Source organism: Crinia signifera, chromosome 12 (assembly GCF_055691185.1).
Source record: "Crinia signifera chromosome 12, ASM5569118v1, whole genome shotgun sequence".
Lineage (NCBI taxonomy): Eukaryota > Metazoa > Chordata > Amphibia > Anura > Myobatrachidae > Crinia > Crinia signifera.
Window position 1 is genome coordinate 38,349,636 of NC_139228.1, and position 19,791 is coordinate 38,369,426.

Sequence of the window (19,791 nt, forward strand, 5' to 3'; positions counted from 1 at the left end):
CAGTACACCAACCAACTACAGTGCAGTACACCAACCAACTACAATGCAGTACACCAACCAACTACAATGCAGTACACCAACCAACTACAATGCAGTACACCTACAAAAAACAATGCAGTACACCAACCAATTACAGTGCAGTACACCAACCAAGTACAATGCTGTACACCAACCAACTACAATGCAGTACACCTACAAAAAAACAATGCAGTACACCAACCAATTACAGTGCAGTACACCAACCAAGTACAATGCAGGGTACTTGTTTCGTAGCACGGCCACAATCGCGGGCATCGTGTACCTTAAAGTTAAGGTACACGATGCCCGCAATGGACCCGATTTCCTTTGAAACACACCAACAAACTGCAATGCAACACACCAACAAACTGCAATGCAACACACCAACAAACTGCAATGCAACACACCAACAAACTGCAATGCAACACACCAACAAACTGCAATGCAACACACCAACAAACTGCAATGCAACACACCAACAAACTAGTTATGGCACGGACAAGGGGTGAGGTTAGAGTAACTTACGGCAAAGCAGTTCCTTAATCAGATGACCTGTACCTAAGGAAGGGCAGCAATGAATGGAACAAGGAGATAGGTGACGTGGACTACTGGTATAAAAGTTTGTGCTGTGGCAGGAGCAAGGAGGGCCCGATCCATGAGATCGTACATACTAATGGGAGAGGTGATCAATTGGACGGGATGCAGTCAATTTACCTACATTGTAATAGTGTGACCAGCGTACCGAGGCGCCATGCTCAAAGCATGGCAAGTGGAGGTGGTACACATATACGGTGTCCATGTCAACCTATGTTGACATAGACATCAATATTTTGTATTTTAAAAAGTCATGTCAACTTTGCGACCTGTTGACGTTTTGATGGTGGTATGTATTTAACCATCGGTATTTTGACTGTAGGTAAATCATTCTGAGCCCAATTGGACAGTGATCTGGGGAATAGAGAGGAAAGCGTCGCTGTAGAAGGACGGATGGCAGCTGGGATGAGTATAGTAGCTGCTGTTTCCGGTACATGTTTGAAGCTAGTTAGGCTGGGAGGAAAACTACTTGGTGAAGGAAGAAGTTTAGAAATGGGTGTGAGAAGGTGCTTGTAGTTCTGCAGTCACTAAATAACCAGTTATTCTTGTCTCCTCCACAAAGAATGATATACTGCTCAGGACCTACAAGGAGTGTCATCATAGTGTCCTTCAGTGCATTAGACCTGTGACCTCTCAGCAGAAGACACTGATAGAGATGTGTGGTCACTCCTATGAAAGCTATCCATTTAAGGTCTCCAGGGATCCAGTCAGCATACACCTTCCCCTCTCCCGGATGCTGGCAGGTGAGGCTTGTGGGAGATTGCACATGTGTCTCTCAGCTTCATATACACTGGTGCTCACATGTGGCTATAATTATCCGGTAGTGTACACACACAGCTCTGTCCTAGTGCTCAGTGAAAGCACCAGCGCTGGTGTATGTATTGCTTGCTATATGGGTACAAAAGCTGAGCCCTGATACAGAGTGGGGTGGAAATGTACACGTTTGGTGTACTACAAGTCCTTATTATCAGTGTGCACTTGCACCAGCCATATTCTAGGTATGCAGTAAATGGCCTGAACAAGTCCATATGCTTGTGTTTTTTGTTTAATTACTGAGGGGAGGATCCTGGTGGGAGGGTTACTGTGATCCAAAGGTTCCAGGTGCCCTAAGCTAATACGCATGTAGCTGCTTTTGTAATTCTTCTAAACACTTGTGTATGGGCGCTCAGGGACTCTCCAGTCATATTGCCCATGTGTATTTAATAAAGGGTATACAACTGGCATATGGGATCTAATGCTTGTGAAGGAGGCTTTGGCTTTAGGCTGCCCAGCTGGCGTACATAAATTAATGGTTCCATCAGTAAGTTACATTGGCACAGCCATCTGGCAGTCACCTTAAGAACTTTAAGGTATCCCCATACATACACACACAGTACATTGGAACAGGTGATAGTGAGCAAGCATGGAATAAATTAGGCCTTTATTTTATTTCTCAGCTGTCACCTGCGGAAGCCCCATTTTCTCGCCAACTGGGCTGATTTTGGGAATTTTATTTCACAGGCCAGAGGCAGGTGAAACAAAATCCACAATAAGTGGATAGCCCCCGGCATTACAATTACTCCTTATCCTTGATCACGGGTGATTAGATATCTATAGCAGCATTTGACCAGAGAATGGCGGGATGAGCAGCCTGTTTATTAGGAAATTGCATTGTTGCAATGGGTGCAGCTGGTATGGGGCCCAGAGCTGAAGGGGGCCCATCTTTACTGTCTAAGTAATATGTTTTACATACATTTATCACCATCAGTTGCTAAATAGGGGGCCCTTTCAAACTTTTGCTATGGGGCCTACAAATATCTAGTTACGCCCCTGCATTGTTGGATAATTGCTGTTGCTCTTGTTGCCCCATGTTTTATTTTAGGTCTACATTCACAAATGAGTAGAACGGGTCTCATCACAAAACTGTCGGAACTTATTTCACCAGTGAGTAGTTCTTATTTACTGATTGGTAATCTTATGTTTATTACAGAATTAACAATGCTACAGCACCTGGTCTCCCATCCAGACGGGTGCCAAGTCATAGGCTGCTTAGCTTCCGAGTTCATTTAAGATCAGCGGTACTTGTGGAGTATCACGGCTCCCATCGTATGGCATCGTATGCCATATGTAGTGGCATACGATGGTATACGATGCGATGCGATTTTTACTGATTTTTGAGCATCAAAAATCATATGCGATCGCATCGGATGCCATACGATGCCATACGATGCGATGCGATGGCATACGTTTTTAATCTTAAATGCATCCAAATGCATTAAAATTAGTATGAAACATGTTAATTGGCCCACAAATCTCATTTTTCACAGTGTACCACCCCCAATATCAACGCCAACCCGAAGCGTGGCGAGCGCAGCGGTACGCGTCCTACGACCTTTTCATACCCCCACCGCATCCGAAGCATGGCGAGCGGACGCGGATACCTGTCAAGCCCGCGAGGGGACGCGGATTGCTGTGAAGGTATCCGCGTCCCCTCGCGGGGCTTGCCACGCTTCGGGCTCGATGGCTCGCTGCGCTCGCCACACTTTCTATTCTCAACTCCACGCCGACGTGGATAGTGGGGGTATGAAAAGGTCGTAGGACGCGTACCGCTGCCCCTCGCGGGCTCGCAGTGCTCGCCACGCTTCGGGTTGACGTTGATAGTGGGGGTGGTACACTATGAAAAATGGCATTTGGGGGCATTTCACAAGTTTACTACACATTTCAATGCATTTTGATGCATTTCAGTGCAAAATCTGGTGCGATCGCATCGCATGCGATTTGATCGTATGCGATGCGATGCGATTTTTTAGCATACGATCAGCATACGATCAAGGTCGTGGGAGCCGTGATACTCCACAAGTACCAGATCAGACTTTCTGAATGTGGCGTGTGATAAAACCTGAAATTATTAGTAGTGGCCTGTAAGTGCATATTACTGATGTGACTCATACAGACTCCCCATCAATTTGTTTATTCCAAACGAAATCATTTTTTGCTTTCTAAATGGATTGAGACTACCTTCCATAAAGAAACTAAGGTCCTCATTCAGACTTGATTGCAGGACAAATTTGTTCTCAAAATGTGCAAATCCATGCTGCACTGCAGGTGGGGCAGATGTAACATGTGGAGAGAGTTAGATTTGGGTGGTGGTGTCCAAACTGAAATCTATGCTGCAGTGTGAGAATAAAGCAGCCAGTATTTACTCATAACTCACCCAAATCTAACTCTCTCTGCACATGTTACATCTGCCCCACCTGCAGTGCACATGGTTTTGCCCATTTTGAGAAAAAATTTGTCCTGATTTTGGCCCTAAGGAAGAAACTTTTTTTTTTTTTTAATCTGGGAGACTTTTATTGACTTTATCGCTTAAGGTGCCCATATACGATCGCACCTGTTATGGGCTGGATCGGATCACATCGCAACGCATGCCTTTTGCATGCGATGCGATGCGAGGGCAGTACAAAAAGTATGTGCAGCACACACTTTTTGCACTGTGCGATAAGATGTCCGCGGTAGCGCACATCGCATCGCACGGTGCCATAGAACCGTGTATGGGCACCTTAAAACTACAGATCTATGGGGCCGATTCTGGATCATGCGTAGTGGTCCGAATTGGGCCCCTGCCCTGACGGTCAGGGTTTGTGAATGCACATTTCTGCGCATGTGCAAACCCCAACTGCGAATGGCCGTGGCGAGTTACACAGTCTCTGGGCCATTCGATACCGGGAGGCACGGGAGGTTGCGGCGCTTGGACATGGGAACGCCAAGCGTTTTATGGGTGTCCAAATGAAAACGGAGGATGGCGTTGGAAGGGCACATCAAGCACATCTCGCTCACCTGTGCTGCTTTTCACTCCTGCTCTGGTCAGTGTTCACAGAAGACTCTCATGCTGCGGCTGTGGGTGTGACGGCTGGAATGAAAACGCCATCTCCCAGATAGGTTGGTGCTTGTCGCTTGGGCAGTAATCTTAAAATTGAGGTCTGTCAGCTGGTTCCGGACTGGCATTCAGTGGTGGCTGGGTGAAAACTAACGCATTTCGCCTCCACAAAACTTTCTGAAAAAGCCCTGTGGAGGGCAAAACGCATTAGTGGTTTCACCCAGCCATTTGTACCCCTGAATACCAGTCTGGAACCAGCTGACCGACATCAATTTTCAGATTACTCAAGCGACAAGCATCAATTTATATGGGAGACAGCATTTTTATTCCAGCCGTCACACCGACAGCCGCAGCACGAGAGACTCACTTGCCGTGCCCTTTCTACACCATCCTCCATAAGGCTTCACTCTGGTTGGACAGTTTCCTGTGACACCGGCCAGATCAGGAGTGTACGGCAGCGCAGGCGACAGACGCGCCTGCCTTGTCCTTCCATCTTCCTCCGCAAACCTCAGAGTACATGTGCGCATGCAATATTTTTTGACTCTGTTCTAGTAATTGGATTGCATTGAGCCCATGAAGTTGCACATCCCAATAATAAACTAAAAATGTAACCACACCAACATATTTAATAATCGCTAAATAAAGTGTAAATGTCTCTCTAGGAATTGTGAGATCATTTTTGGTGCTAGTTTATGACATATTGGTTTATCTAAAAACTATTTCTTATTCCTACTTTGTAACTGGTGCTTTAAAATATAAAACTCTTATTTGGTTATATAGCTTCTAATATCGGCCTCTTCATGGACATTCACAGCATCGCTATATTTATTAATGGTAGACATTAATGATTTCCCTTCATGCTTCTGTGGCTATCTACCTCTTGCTCAGTAACTTCTTTCATATTCTTCTACCCTGTGCAGAAGGACTTCCAGGTGGAACTTCTTGTTGAAAGTCCTTTGAGGTGTCTGGTGCTGGTGGGGCAGGTGGCTGCAGATATGTGGAAAAGAAATGGCCTCACCATAGTTAGCCAGGTAATGTGTTACAATAAAGGCAGAACTTCTAATCTATGCTTAATACATTGTAATCTGTGGAAGACTGCCTGATTGCTTGCGGTACTTTAAGTCCATAAAGTCAAATTGGCTCGCCAGTTGAAACAGCTGTCGGGTACTGCTGTTTGCATCTATGTAACTACGCTGTAGGATTAATCGCACCGTTTCTTCATCATTTGAGTGCTTTTTTTTCTATTTCCACTAAGCGGGGAATGAGTGCCTTTATCAATTTATTCTGGACCCTGCACTGGTATTGTGCCCAATTCCCCCCGATCGTCTGCACATATATAAGTCACTTCAGAGTCCCTTTTATATGCGCATGCCTTCACCATCATTCGATTTGTCGCCGACCATCGAATGATGTGGGCAAATACCACCAGCCTGCGAATGGATTTTAGTGTGTAACATCCCTTAGCAGGCCCTACAAGCAAATCTCCCGTGCAAATGATGGGCCGGCATACCACCATTCACCATCTGAGCAAATCAACCAAAATAACCCCCTGAGTCTGTATATGACGCATAACGGTACTTTGCATGGGAAAAAGCCATGGTTGCTGCATTGTAGCACTCTGTGTACATATACAGACTCCGCACGCAAACAAGTGCAACATATCAATTTAATCAGTGCAGTCTCTTGGTGGATTCTAGTTGCATCACATTGCACCTGAGACATATTTTGCATCAAAAAAGGTGCCCTGTGTTAGCAGTGTGGTACATGACCTGGCGCATGGAGAGAGGCAGCTACAGTGTATGAGGAAGCATCTATAGGTTGTATATTTTTAGGATATACAGATTTTTCAACTGCTATTTTTCCGTGTAGGTTTTCTACTACCAGAATGTCAACTGCAGGGAGGAGATGTACGATAAAGACATTGTGATGCTGCAGGTACATTTACTCCTATCCCCTGGGTCATAAAAGGACCAGCTACTAATTCTTATATCATCCTGTCATTTGTCAGTGTGTCTACGCATACAGTACTAACTCAGGGTATGTGACAGCTTGAAAGGGAATTGGCAGATTTAATATATAATGTCTGAAACGGTTTGGTAGTACATACAATGAAACCATTAAAGTCCAATGTGAGGGAGTTTATAGGACAATTACCAGCACAACTATTAAAGCTCCATTACCATGTGATTATTCCATTAGAATCAGAACATCATCTATATATGTGTATGATATTTCAAACAAAAAGTTACTCCCTCCTTGTGTACTCCTAATGTGGAAAACCTATTAGGACTGTATATACCATCTCCGCATGCTGGTTGAATAGGAAACTTGTCATATAAACATAGAAATATTGGACATAGACATAATATGTAATAGGATGCAGGAGTTTGTCCATGAATGGCCATATTTTTAAAGCGGCAAACATTTATAATGCAAAATCAACCTGGTTTTGCCTTATAAATGATTGCTGCTTTAAAAATTCGCCCATTCTCAGAAAACTCCACCAACTAGAGATTCTCACAACCAATGTTCCCTCTCATTTTACGAAGCCTGTGTGCGGCAAAAGATTTTGGCTGTGCAACTTTGGTAGGAAATTAAAATTTTTGTGCACATAAATAACTGGAAAATGACGTTCAGCATTTGTGTTAACTTTACTTCAAAATGATATTAAACATTTAAACATTCAAAACACAGCACAGAATGTAGTTACTGGATGAAACACACATTAATTGAGTCCACAACTGCAAAAAGGGACCACTGCTGCTTTGTGCGCTCTGTTGTAATGTCTGTGTGCACGCTCGTCGAGTTGTGTGATCGCGCACAGCTTAGAGGGAACACTGCTCACAACCGATAACTTGTGTGCATTTGTTAGCGAAGGTGCGGTCACAGGTAATCATAATGCTGAATTTTCTCTCCCTAGATTGGTGCTTCATACATGGATCCAAACAAATTCCTTCTAATGGTGTTGGACAGATTTGAGCTTCAGGAAGCCTTCACAAAAGGTTCAGCGCCTATCAACGATGCGGCAAGTGTCCCCATTTTTATTCTTCTAGATCTGGTGTCTTGACAACAGTCAGTCCTTAAACTGACCTTTGCTGGTTTTATTATCTGTCTGGGGCACACGCTACTGCGACCAGTTTAGCAACTATTGCCACAGATGCACCTGCTGCTTTATGCTAATGCTAGTGTTAGCCCCTCCCTAGTATACATTAGTGCGTCTCAATGTGGGAGGACTAAGATGTCCTCTTTAGACACAGCAACCCCACTTGGCATGTCTGTAGACGAAGCAGTTGTTCGCACTGTGGAAATGTGAACCTGACGGATGCTAAGACCCTATTCACGTGCATAAGTCAGTGTGTGAATAGCCACCATTCAGGAACATTGCATTTTGTAATGTTCCGCCATGTGTACACACGTAGGATGCATTTGCTGTGTCACTTGTTAGCAACTTGGACTTGTTCGCAGTTGGAAAACATCATCCATTTTTGGAAATATCAGTATTATGTGCAACTTTGAATCAGCCGACAGGACACATATTAAAGTGTTTCCACAACCTAATTGCAGTGGCAGCAGCTGTTTTGTGGGAAGAATCAGTATTTTTGAGCATTCCGCCCATGGTTTCACTAAAAGCTTGCACTTCAGCATTTTGTGATTCTTTACAAAGTGCCTTAAGCTGGCTACACAGGAGCTAGGGGGAATTTATTCTGACAGTGGAACAAAAGCTCATTAGCCCAGTTGGAACTGGATCCAATATTAATGAAGGACGGGACAATCATTTTCAATCCTTCATTGACATATTACAGGATGCTGGCAACATTGCCAGGTTTGATGTGCAGCACCGTGGCAGTGCGTATATTGGGCATGCACACTGAGCGATATGCCCAAATAGGTCATTCTGATTCCCCCGGATGTGATATATCAGTTCAATATCGCTCCAGTGTACCCAGTTTTAGAGGTTGGTTACTATCTGCCAATGAGTAATACCCTTTTACACCACCGCAAAAACCCGGGTCAGCGGCGGTCTAAATGGGTCACCCCGTGTCCCTTTACATGGCACTTTTAGCGAGATTCTGACCTGGCTTGAACACGGCTAGGACCTGGGGAGAGGGCAGTGTAAACGGGTACGCCGGGTCATTCGACCCGGGTCCCGTTTACATCAACGGGGGAAGTCCAACCTTTGGACCGCAGCGTCCTCAGGTTGGACGGGGGGGGGGCACACACAGCCTCCGCTGCGCTCTGCTGTACTTTGCAGACAGCAGCGGAGGAGGTGAATGGATGGCTGTGTGCGGCATCCATTCACCTCCCAGACAGGGGCTGGGGGGTGCACGGGGACTGGGGGCAGCCCAGCAGCTTACCTTGGTGCTGTGCTTGCTCCCAGCGCGGCGATCCCAGCAGGGGTGATAGCGGTCATCTCCAAGCGCCGCCTCAGTCTACACTGTGGGTAGGCACCGCAGTGTAAATGGTGAAATTCCTGGATCCGACCTGGCTTGGATCCGTGTTCCAAATGCCGGGTCGGATCTGGGATTTTTGGTGTAAAAGGGGTATAATTAGGCAGTGATGAGTAATTAGGCAGTTCAGTGTTGGTAAAGCATTTATTCATGTTGTGTAGAGGTGACATCTATGTAATATGATAACGCTTCAGGTTACGTATTACAGTTTGTGGTGTTACATGATTTTTATGTTGTATCGTTGTAGGACCTGGCCCGGCAGTGGAATATTCTAATAGAAGAAATGCTGCATGTGCTTATCTGCATAATTGGTAAGAACTGTGTTTTGTATTATTTGAGTCGTGTTTTCCAGTGGTGAACTGTAAGTGTCCTATATAATTACATCACACATGATTTGCCTGTGACAGAATTGCTTAATGCAATGTAAATTATACCTCTGTCAGCAGTAGCTTTGCACGTCTTGACTGTTGCACATGATCACATGCATGGCGGGTTGTCCTCTAGTCCATATCTACACTGTTCCTGTTACAGGAGAGCGGTACGTGCCCGGCATCAGCAGCATCACCAGAGAGGAATGTATGATGAGAGAGATCATCCATCTGCTCTGCATAGAGCCCATGGCTCACAGCGCTATTACCAAGGCCTTAGCTGAAACTGTAAGTCTTCTTCCCACTTCAGATCCCACAGTGAATATAATGATTGTACCTAAACAGAAGATTGCTAAAAGCTATGATTTACCAAAACAAACGGACTGCAAAAGGCCGCATACGATGTATCGTATGTGATCCTCCTGGGCGATTCATCGGGCATCACACGAAACTTCTCCTCTTGGAGAAGTCACATAGTGTATGGAGGACTTAAGACTCTATGGGGGGGGGATTCAATCTGTGCCGGTATTTCCGCCGACAGAAAAATAGCGGCACTCGCCTATTAAATGCTGCTGTTTGAAATCTGAATTGTCGGAAACGGATGCTAATTGTCAATTTAGCTGCCGTTTCCGACAAACGCGGCCGTTCCAACACTCGACTGTCAGAACATTGAATACGACTGTAAAGTTACAGTCACAATGGGTCGAAAATGGTCCTGAATCAGACTGTCGGGAACGTCCCGACAGTCGGATTGGAGATCGAATACCCCCCTATGTGTATATTGTCATAGAATTACCCGTTTACTACAGTAACATGCCATCATTTATAATAATAAACGTGTTCTGTTCCACTGAATTGCTTTCTTTATATATGTTTGTAGGAAAATACAGACATACGCTTGGATAAGTTGATCAACAAGGTGGCCACATTTAAGTGAGTGATTTAATATATACTAGAGAGAATTTGGAAATACACTATGCGTATTCCTATCTCGCCAATACAATAAATTGCTGTGTAAAATTATATAATGATGTGGTTTTAACAATAATATTAAAAGTATATGATCTATAACCGTGGTTCCCAAATTTTCTTGAATTACGACACCCTAGCATATTTTTCATGGCACTCTGTTTGTAAAAAATCTATAGTAAATTGTGCCTACCTGTCACCTTTAAGCTATGTATGCACCATGTGATTTTACGAAGTGCACGATAACGATATTTTCATGCATATTGTGTAGTGTGTAACAAAGATCCAGCAGATGAACTGCTTGGATCTTTGGGCGGCTTTGAGCTGAAAGCCATACAAACATGCTTTTTTGAGCAACTTTCAGCTCAGTCGCCCAGTGTTTATGGGCCTTAAAAGGTAAATTTAATAAGATGGGAGTTTTATTGATGGAATGTTGCCCATAGCAACCCAATCTGTTTTGATATATTATCTTCTAGGTGCTAAATAAATAAGATGTAGAATCTATTCGGTTGCCCATAGCAACACCCATCTTCAATAGAACTCCCATCTTAGTTATTTTAGTCCTAAGTACCAGAAGGTGCAACAGTGAATCCACATTGCTACAAAAAGGTTTTAGAAACTTTTCATGGTAGAATCAGAAGAAAGAGGCCAGAGCTTTGATAAAAATTGTTTAAATCAGGAGAACACACCAGCCCACACAGCTCTCTCTCTCTGTGAAGCAGTTTTTGGCCGAGAATCAGATTGCAGTGCTAGAACACTCTCCATACTCTCCAGACTTCGCACTGTGACTACTTTCTTTTATGTAAATTCTGCCCTCAAGAGAACTCATGTTGCATCAGTAACTGAGGTAAACAAGAAAACGATGGAACAATGCTATATTCTTATTTTCCATTGGATAAAGCCATGCTGTAGATCTGTCATAGAAGGGGATTGAAGTTACAATGTACTTACTTTTATTAGACATCAATTATAGCATGTCTAATTATTCACTATCCTTACCTCATAGTTTATACAAATTATAGATACTCTTATCTCATAGCAGCACCTATAAAAGTCATTTATACTTGATCTTTCCAAATGATCCCTCTTCTCATCGATCCATTTTATCCTAGATGGTGTCAAAGCATGTTTTCTAAGTTGTTAGCATAATGGCACACAGGCCTCCAATAACCAAGTTGATGAACAAGATAGTAAAAATACAGATGGAGCACCTCTCAGCCCCCGCTGGCGAGATGGCACTCCATCTGACTGGGACGAGCGAGCGTCTCAGCTTCTGGGTGGAGGGGGACGCGAACCCTGCCCGTCACCGCTTCAGGGAGATGGGCAGGGCTAGGGGAGGTGGTGGGGACCGGCGAGGAGCTCCATTGGAAGGGGACCCGCAAGCGTCTCGTGTGCACGTGTCCCCTTCCGGTGGGGGACTGGCGGTTGGCTATCTGACCGCCAGGCACCCACTAGAAGGGAGGCGCTCCATTTGTACAGTCATTATACCAGCCGAAATAGAAGCATTAGCTCAAGCAATAACAGCATACATAACAAGTACTCAAGCCAGCAATGGAAACATTTTTGGATGTAGTACCAAGGGCTGAATTATGTTGACCCAGATTGTGGGGAACTGAAGATAATGTTAGAAATGTGAGTAGCTTAGAACAGTGTGTTCTAATGTGTAAACTTTTATATCATAAACCAAGATAGAAATAGGAGACCAGGGCACATGGCATTGAGATTTCTCTAAATATATACAAAAAGGGTGTTTAAAAGATATGTGCATGAGTGGCAAAGATATAACGGCGTATTAACAGAGGCCCATGTTTGATCTTTATTAGTCTTCATTTGAATTATTCCTTTGTCTCATTATTAGCAAAGAAATAAAAGAAACCATAATATATAAAACTCCCGTTCCATGTGCCTGTTCTTAGAGCAAATATGTATTCTCAGTACTCTTTACCTAGCACGGCGCCCACGATTTTGATCGTGGGCATCGCAGGTAAAAAAATCGCGGTCATCGCGGGCATTGAATGCACTACAAAATCGGGTGCGACGCGACCGACGCGATGCCCGCGATTTCCCATAGGGACCAATGTTAAATTTCTCAATTGACCCGATTTTTCTGTTCAATGCCTCAATTGACACGATTTTTCCATAGGAATCAATGTTAAATGGCCCACAGAGGCCAAATAGCCACCCTGAAGTGTGAAATGGCCCCCACAATTGTTAACGCCACCCCACTATGGAAAAATCGTGTCAATTGAGGCATTGAACAGAAAAATCGGGTCAATTGAGAAATTTAACATTGGTCCCTATGGGAAATCGCGGGCGTCGCGTCGCACCCGATTTTGTAGTGCATTCAATGCCCGCGATGGGCGCCGTGCTAGGTAAAGAGTACCGTATTCTCTAACAGATCTATCAAGAACCCCATTTAGAGGTTGCAGGAACGTGCAGCAAATATCTGTAAACTGTCCCTTAAGTGTATAATATTGTAAACTAATTTTAAACTAATTGTGCTATTATAGATCTAAACAAAATGTCAAATATATTTTGTAGGTTGAAAGTCTATAGTTGGTGTGGTGTTCTGTGCAGTGCCCATAGTTATGTTAGGCTGCGTCTACACATTGCGTTTTAGCAGGATGCAGTCTAACAGGATCCTGTTTAGCAGGATGCAGTTTCTTGTGTCTATGCAGGATGCAGCAAGCTTGTGTATATTGAGTAAGCATCCTGCTAAACAGCTCCTGTTCATCTGCATCCTGCTAAAGCGCAATGTATAGACGCAGCCATAGATTTATAAGTGCAGGCTCCTTCCTGCGAAACAGGTCCCTTTAAAAGGGACCTGTCAAAACGCAATGTGTAGACACGGCCTTGTTTAGAGCTCTTGTGATAATGTTACGTGTTTCACTGGACTACACGCCAGCTTTAGCAAGCTTTATCACACCTTGATAAAGCTGGCGTGTAGTCCAGTGAAATGCAGGATCAAATGCCGTGTGGACTCCATCATAAAGTGGTACAACTGTGATTGTGGACAGTGCAGGTTATATACCAATCTCTGCAATTGGGTATATTCATCAATTCCAATAGTCTGGTTACATCTGATGCTGTTTTTAATGTTTTATATTGTTTTTTATTGGGTTAAATAGTATGCTTTATTAAAAGTGCATTTTAAATTGATTCACCCGTTTTATATTTATATCATTTACAGCGCTGCTCTCCATTTTGTTTTGTTTATTTACGTTTTATTACAATCATTACTTATTACATAAAAGTGTGCCTCCCACAAGAAATCCCTTCTGTGAACGGCTGCCAACTGCTTGTTGTCAACCGTTTCTCCTTCCTGAACAGCCGTAATGTACCAGGTGTGGTATAGGGTTCCGACAGTCGGGATCCCGACAGTCATTAGCCCAACGTCGGGATCCCGACTGGCCGGACTCAGACAGCATGGCGAGCGCAACAAAGCCCCTTGCGGGCTTGCTACGCTCGCCACCTATTCTATTCTCCCTCTATGGGGGTCGTGGAACTCCACGAGAGAGAATAGCCGGTGGTCGTCGGGAACCCGTCTGTCTGTGTTATAACAGTCGGGATCCCGACGTTGGGTAAATGACTGTCGGAATCCCAACTGTCGGGACTCCGTCTGGCACCCAATGTACCGCAGCAGCTATACTTTGCAAGGGCAAACAATGGATCTGACCCTTAAACATGACTTGTGAGGGACACATAAGCCGCAGCTTGAGAGTCGAAGACAAATAATGAAATCCCTACAATGTTCATTTGCCAAGTCTTACAGTTATATAATCTTAGGGCTCTGACAAATGATAACATTAGAAATTCTGTTATTTAGGAAGCCAGGAGTATCCGGACATGGCGTGTATGAACTGAAGGATGAATACCTTGACCAATTCAATGTGTTTTTCTATCACTACACCAAAACCCAGCGCAGTAAGGTAACCTAATCTGGCAAATCTTCATTTGTTAATCGTTTGCAAATTTGAAACCATTGGGCAGTGTCTCACACATACATGTTTTATCATTTGGATTGGTTGCGATGGAGTCCTAGAATAGTGGGAAAATGGCATTTGTCTTTAGCCAATGATAATAACATAGAGATTCTGATACTTGCACATAACCGGTTCATGTCAGCCCATGGTGCAGTACTCTGCTTGTGCATGCTGTTTGTGTTATATTAGCATGATCATCCATTTCTTTTACTGGCTTTTAGCCTATTCATGTGGCTGTTTATGTCTGCTTATGAGTCAGGTAAAACATATATACATATTATAAAGTATAGTGTTCATTCTAGCACCCGCTGTCTTTGAAAACTCACACAGTTCCTCTTCCCTGCCTTGGGTGTCGCTGTCTGTAGTGCTTCTAGCATAGTGAGGTCTGTACATCAACACTGATATGCAAACCAGACTTGTGCTAGAAAACACCACAGCAGACAGCGACACCCCAGACAGGGAAGAGGAACTGCATGGGTTTTTAAAGATAGCGGGTGCTAGAATGAACACTAAAGTATATCTTTACATCTCTTCTCTCTCTTGTGCTCTCATTCGTGTCAACCCTCTACTTTATAATTGGGTTTAGGAGTAAATTGAGTGCTTTCATTTCACCCTATGACCAACAGAAAGCTATAAAATAATTTAAAAGTATACAATACGTGGTTTACTAGTCACCTTATTATCCGCTCTCTGTACTAGGAGCAATTCTATTTCCTTCAATTGTATCATGTTGCACATAGATGACATTTTTACTACAGCACCTTCAGTATAATATAACACTATATTTCTATTTGTACATTTAGGCTGAGCACACACAGAAGAAAAGACGTAAAAAGGAAAATAGTTCTGAAGGTAAACCTGTGTGATACACAAATCATTAACCCAAACCGTTCATGTATCTAAGACAGTGGTTCCCAATCTTTATCCAATCACGGCGCCCTAGTGTATCAGACATTTTTTTGTGGCACCCCTAGGCAAAGAGTTTCTTATTGAGTAATTTAGAAAAAAATATTAAATTAAGTAAATTGGGGTCAGTTATTTTGGGACAGGATTCACTTCTGATTGTCCACATATTTTATGATTGGAAACCACCAGCACTGGTTTTGTCTATTATACTGACCATGAATACTTTAAATTGGTCCTGGGACCTCTATCCCAGGGCACCCCTGCAAGTGCTCAGCGGCACCCCAGGGTGCCAGGGCACACAGTTTGGGAACCACTGATCTAAGAGCATGAAGTGGAACAGGGTGCAATGAATTGGTTTCTGTAAGAGGTTTTATTTTTCATCTGTACAGCATTACCGCCACCGCCACCTCCAGAATTCAGTCCAGCTTTCCGTAATGTGAGCAACCTTCTGTGCTGTGATGTGATGATGCACCTTCTCCGGACTATCTTACAGAGGGCAGCAGCAGAAGACCCAGTCATGTGGACAGAAGGCATGATACAAATGGTACAGTGACGTGGTCGCTTGTTGTGTGCACTAGCCATGTCCTAGAGCAGGACTTGTATGAGAAAGATGAATAGGACATAATGGGGGGGAAGATCACTTTGTGGCACTCTGTCATCCAAACAAATTGCCCAAAAGTAGTAGTATTATAAGGAAACATCAACTAAGCCCAGGACTCACTGTGCTCGTATAGACTCGTGCTTCTTTTTTTTTTAAATGCAATAATTTTTATTGTCAATTTTGTGAGTTGAGATACAAACATAACAATAAAGTAAAATAAAAAAACAAACAGATGCTCAGATGCATTCAATTACAGATCATATCAATCTTGGAATAACATCACAATCAATTGTGGATGATGACTATTAACATGTATATATTCAGATTGCTGAATAAGGGTATTGAAAGGGTGTAGCAAAAAGAGTGGTAGATCCCATAAATTATTAGTTACAAAAGTGCGTAAGAGAATAAGGCATTGCTAGTAGTGGTCGGCAATGGGCCTCAGGGGGTGACCGGGCAACGAAGGCTTAGACCTCACAGATGGCGTATTGTGAGTCCAGCCACCTAAACCAAACAGTTTGAAACTTATGTCCGGCTTTCCTGGCTAGATATGTAAATTTCTCGTGGGAAATGGTTTCATTAACTAGCTTAAGCCAAGTTTGTGTAGTAGGGAAATTCTTAGCGAGCCAGGTTCTGGCAATGCACACCTTGGCCAGGGTACATAGATTTATCACGTATCGCCTGGTCGGGTAGTCCAAGGACTCCTCTTCCAGAGTGCCCAGTATACATACTGCTGGTGTGAGGACATCTCTCGGGATGCCTGTGATGCGAATAGCCTCGATGACTCCCGACCAGAAGGCCGCTACATGGGGACATGACCAGATCAGATGCCAAAAGGAGCCATCCAGTGCACCACACTTAGGGCACACCGGAGCCGGGATGCTACCAAGATGGCACAGTCTGTCCGGGGTATAGTATATCCTGTGCAAGATAAAAAATTGGATCTGTTGGAACCTAACCGTTAAAGTTGAGATACGAGGACTAGAGAGTGCCAATTCTCAGGTCTCATCGTCTAAGGGACCCAAATCAGTTTCCCAGGTAGCTCGGAGCCGCGGTATGGTGTCTGAGTGTATATGCAGCTGGAGTCTTGCATAAAAGTGAGAAACTAAGTGAGCATTGGTGATGTTCATAACCATGGCCTTTACAGGGGAATCTAATAGGGTCAGGGGGGAGCTCTGAAATTGAGCAGAGAGGGCATGGCGTAGTTGAAGATACCTAAAAAAGTAAGAATTTGGTACAGAGAATTCAGAGTGAAGGGTTTGGAAGGTCTTAAGTACATTGTCCACGTATAGATCACCTAATGTAGAGATACCCCATTTGGCCCAGACGGTGTGGACTTGTAGATGTGCTATTTCGCGGAGACGTAGGGGATTGTGTAATGAAGTTTGGGGGTCCCATCCCTGCCCACCCAGGAGGAGATGGACCTGCTTCCAGATTAAGATTGCCTGTCTAATTAAGGGGACCGTAGTGAAGTTGGTGTTGGTGCTAAGTAGAAGCTGTAGAGGGGAGAGAGGGGGGTGAATCTGCGAGAGAAGTTGGGAGTGGAGGGCAGAGGGATCACAGTCATTCAGCCACTGCCAAATAAACAACAGTTGGGAAGCAAAGTAATACATCCTAAATGCTGGGAGTCCCAAACCACCCCGTTCCCTAGGTCGCGTCAGGACAGTAAGTTTTATACGCGGACGTTTATGAGCCCAGACTAGCGAGGACAGTAGGCCGTTAATTGCATGGAAGAATTTCTGAGGAATATATACAGGGGATTGTTGGAGTACATATAGTAGTTTTGGCTGGTAAACCATTTTAATTAAATTTACCCTGCCTGTCAGGGTAAGAGGTAATTTAGTCCATGAGCTAACCTTAGAGCGGAGTAGCGTAATCAGTGGGTCTAGGTTCAATGGTATAAATAAACGGTGATCGTTAGAGATGAAGATACCTAGGTATTTGAAGGAGTCAGACCACCGCAAGGGTAATGAAACCTCCGGGACGGACGGACACTTCCCAGTCAGTGGCATTATGCAGGATTTATCCCAGTTGATCAACAGTCCAGAATATTTCCCAAACTGGTTAATAAGTTCGAGGAGCATGGGCATAGATTCTGCATAATTCCGTAGGAACAGCAGGACGTCATCTGCATACAAAGCAATTTTATCCTCTCTATTTCCTACAGACAAGCCACGTATAACAGGGGATTGTCTGATTAGACAAGCTAGGGGCTCTATTGCAATCGCGAATAGTGTAGGGGAGAGGGGACATCCCTGTCTAGTACCTCGAGACAAGGGAAAAGAGGAGGAAACAAAACCATTGACAGAGATCCGTGCCACAGGCCCCGAGTACATAAGTTTAACATATCTTATAAAGATTGGACCAATACCCATGGATCTCATCACCTCCCAGAGGAGATCCCACTCCACGGAGTCAAATGCCTTGGCAGCATCAAGAGAGACTATGACCGAGGAGTGGGAATCCCCCCGAGGAGACTGAAGGTGGGTGTAGAGCCGTCGTAAGTTGATAGAAGTGGATTTATGAGGCATGAACCCAGTCTGGTCCGGGTGTATAATATGTTCAATGACCCGGTTCAGTCTTATGGCAAGGATCTTAGCAAGGATCTTAATATCCGTGGGGAGGAGGGAGATAGGGCGGTATGATTCAGGTAGAGTGGGATCTTTACCCGGTTTAGGTATAAGATTAATCAGGGCCTCCGACATAGAGGGTGGAAGAGCATCCTCCTCTAACAGCTGGCAGAAAAGGGTAAGTAGCCGTGGAGCAAAGAAATCTAAGTGTTTTTTATAGAAATCCACTGGGATTCCATCGGTACCCGGAGCTTTTTTAGAAGGGAAGGATTTTACAGCAGTTACTACCTCTTCGAGGGTAAGAGGGGAGTCTAATAGTCTAGAGGCCTCAACAGTAAGAGAAGGGAGAGGGATACTACCCACATAAGATTTTAGTTCATCAGAACCACAAACCAGCCTGGTCTCATATAGCCTACTGTAGAAGGCGACAAAGGCATCTGCTATGTCAGGAGTATGTATAGCTCTGGATCCGTCAGGGTGTCGTATTTCCACCACGGTGCTATTCGCACGATCCCCTTTAGCTAAGTGGGCCAAGAAGCTACCTGGCCTGTCCGCAGTAGCGTAGGCCGAGTGGGACGAGAATAGAAGTTTATATTTGGCCTTATCCTCCAGATACGATATCCATTCCCTTTGGTTCTGTAACCACACTAATTTTAAGGCATCTGAGCGGTCTGCTAGATATGCGAGTTCCGCAGTAGTGCAAGCTAATTCTAAGTCCCCCTCCTGTTGTCTATATGAGGCCTTTAGATTAGAAATAGTACGAATGAGGGTGCCCCTAGCAAATGCCTTGAAAGTATCCCACAGAGTCATAGGGGAGACACCGGAAGAATTGTACAGAAAGAACTCTTCCCATGCAGCCTCAAGCTCCGTCACAGGACCCATGCGTTCAAGCCAGAAGGGATTAAGCTTCCAGATCCTCTGTCCAGCCTGGCAGCTGAAATCAAGGGATAAAGTAATGGGGGAGTGGTCAGATACACCTCTACTTTCGTATTTAACATGACTAGTGCGTGGCAAGAGATCTCTTGTGAGAAGGGCAAGGTCGATCCTCGAAAAGGAGGAATGGGAGAGGGAGAAGCAGGAGTATTGCTTCAAATTTGGGTGCTTTTCACGCCAGGCATCAACCAAACCCATCTCAAGGAGTAACTTTGCGAACGATGTGGAGTGTATGTGAGATGAGGGGACAGAGGAGGTTAGCCTATCAAGTTGTGGATTAAGGACATTATTAAAGTCACCGAGACATATTATTGGGGTGGAGGGGTATAGAGCCATAAAACTAGCTAATTTTTTGAGAAGGTCATGGGAATAGGGCGGGGGAATATACATTGCTGCTAGAATAACTGAAACGGAGTTGAGTGTACATTTTAGGAACACATAGCGCCCATTCGGATCTGTTTGCACCTTTTCCATGGAAAATGGCACAGTCCGACGAATCACAATGGACACCCCTCTGGAGGCGGAGGTATATGTGGAGTGGTAAG

At 44.3% G+C, this 19,791-nt stretch overlaps 1 protein-coding gene across 1 annotated transcript in view; it reads left to right on the plus strand.

Moving 5' to 3' along the window:
- UBR1 (ubiquitin protein ligase E3 component n-recognin 1) overlaps nt 1-19,791 on the plus strand; it is a 114,287-nt gene that overhangs the window by 42,153 nt on the left and 52,343 nt on the right. The window contains exons 15-25 of the mRNA XM_083167135.1: nt 1,175-1,355; nt 2,474-2,535; nt 5,389-5,499; nt 6,338-6,403; nt 7,389-7,493; nt 9,164-9,227; nt 9,448-9,572; nt 10,165-10,217; nt 14,080-14,182; nt 15,040-15,088; nt 15,532-15,686. Of these exons, the coding sequence (XP_083023261.1) occupies nt 1,175-1,355; nt 2,474-2,535; nt 5,389-5,499; nt 6,338-6,403; nt 7,389-7,493; nt 9,164-9,227; nt 9,448-9,572; nt 10,165-10,217; nt 14,080-14,182; nt 15,040-15,088; nt 15,532-15,686 (1,074 nt within the window). The remainder of the gene's footprint in view (nt 1-1,174; nt 1,356-2,473; nt 2,536-5,388; nt 5,500-6,337; nt 6,404-7,388; nt 7,494-9,163; nt 9,228-9,447; nt 9,573-10,164; nt 10,218-14,079; nt 14,183-15,039; nt 15,089-15,531; nt 15,687-19,791) is intronic.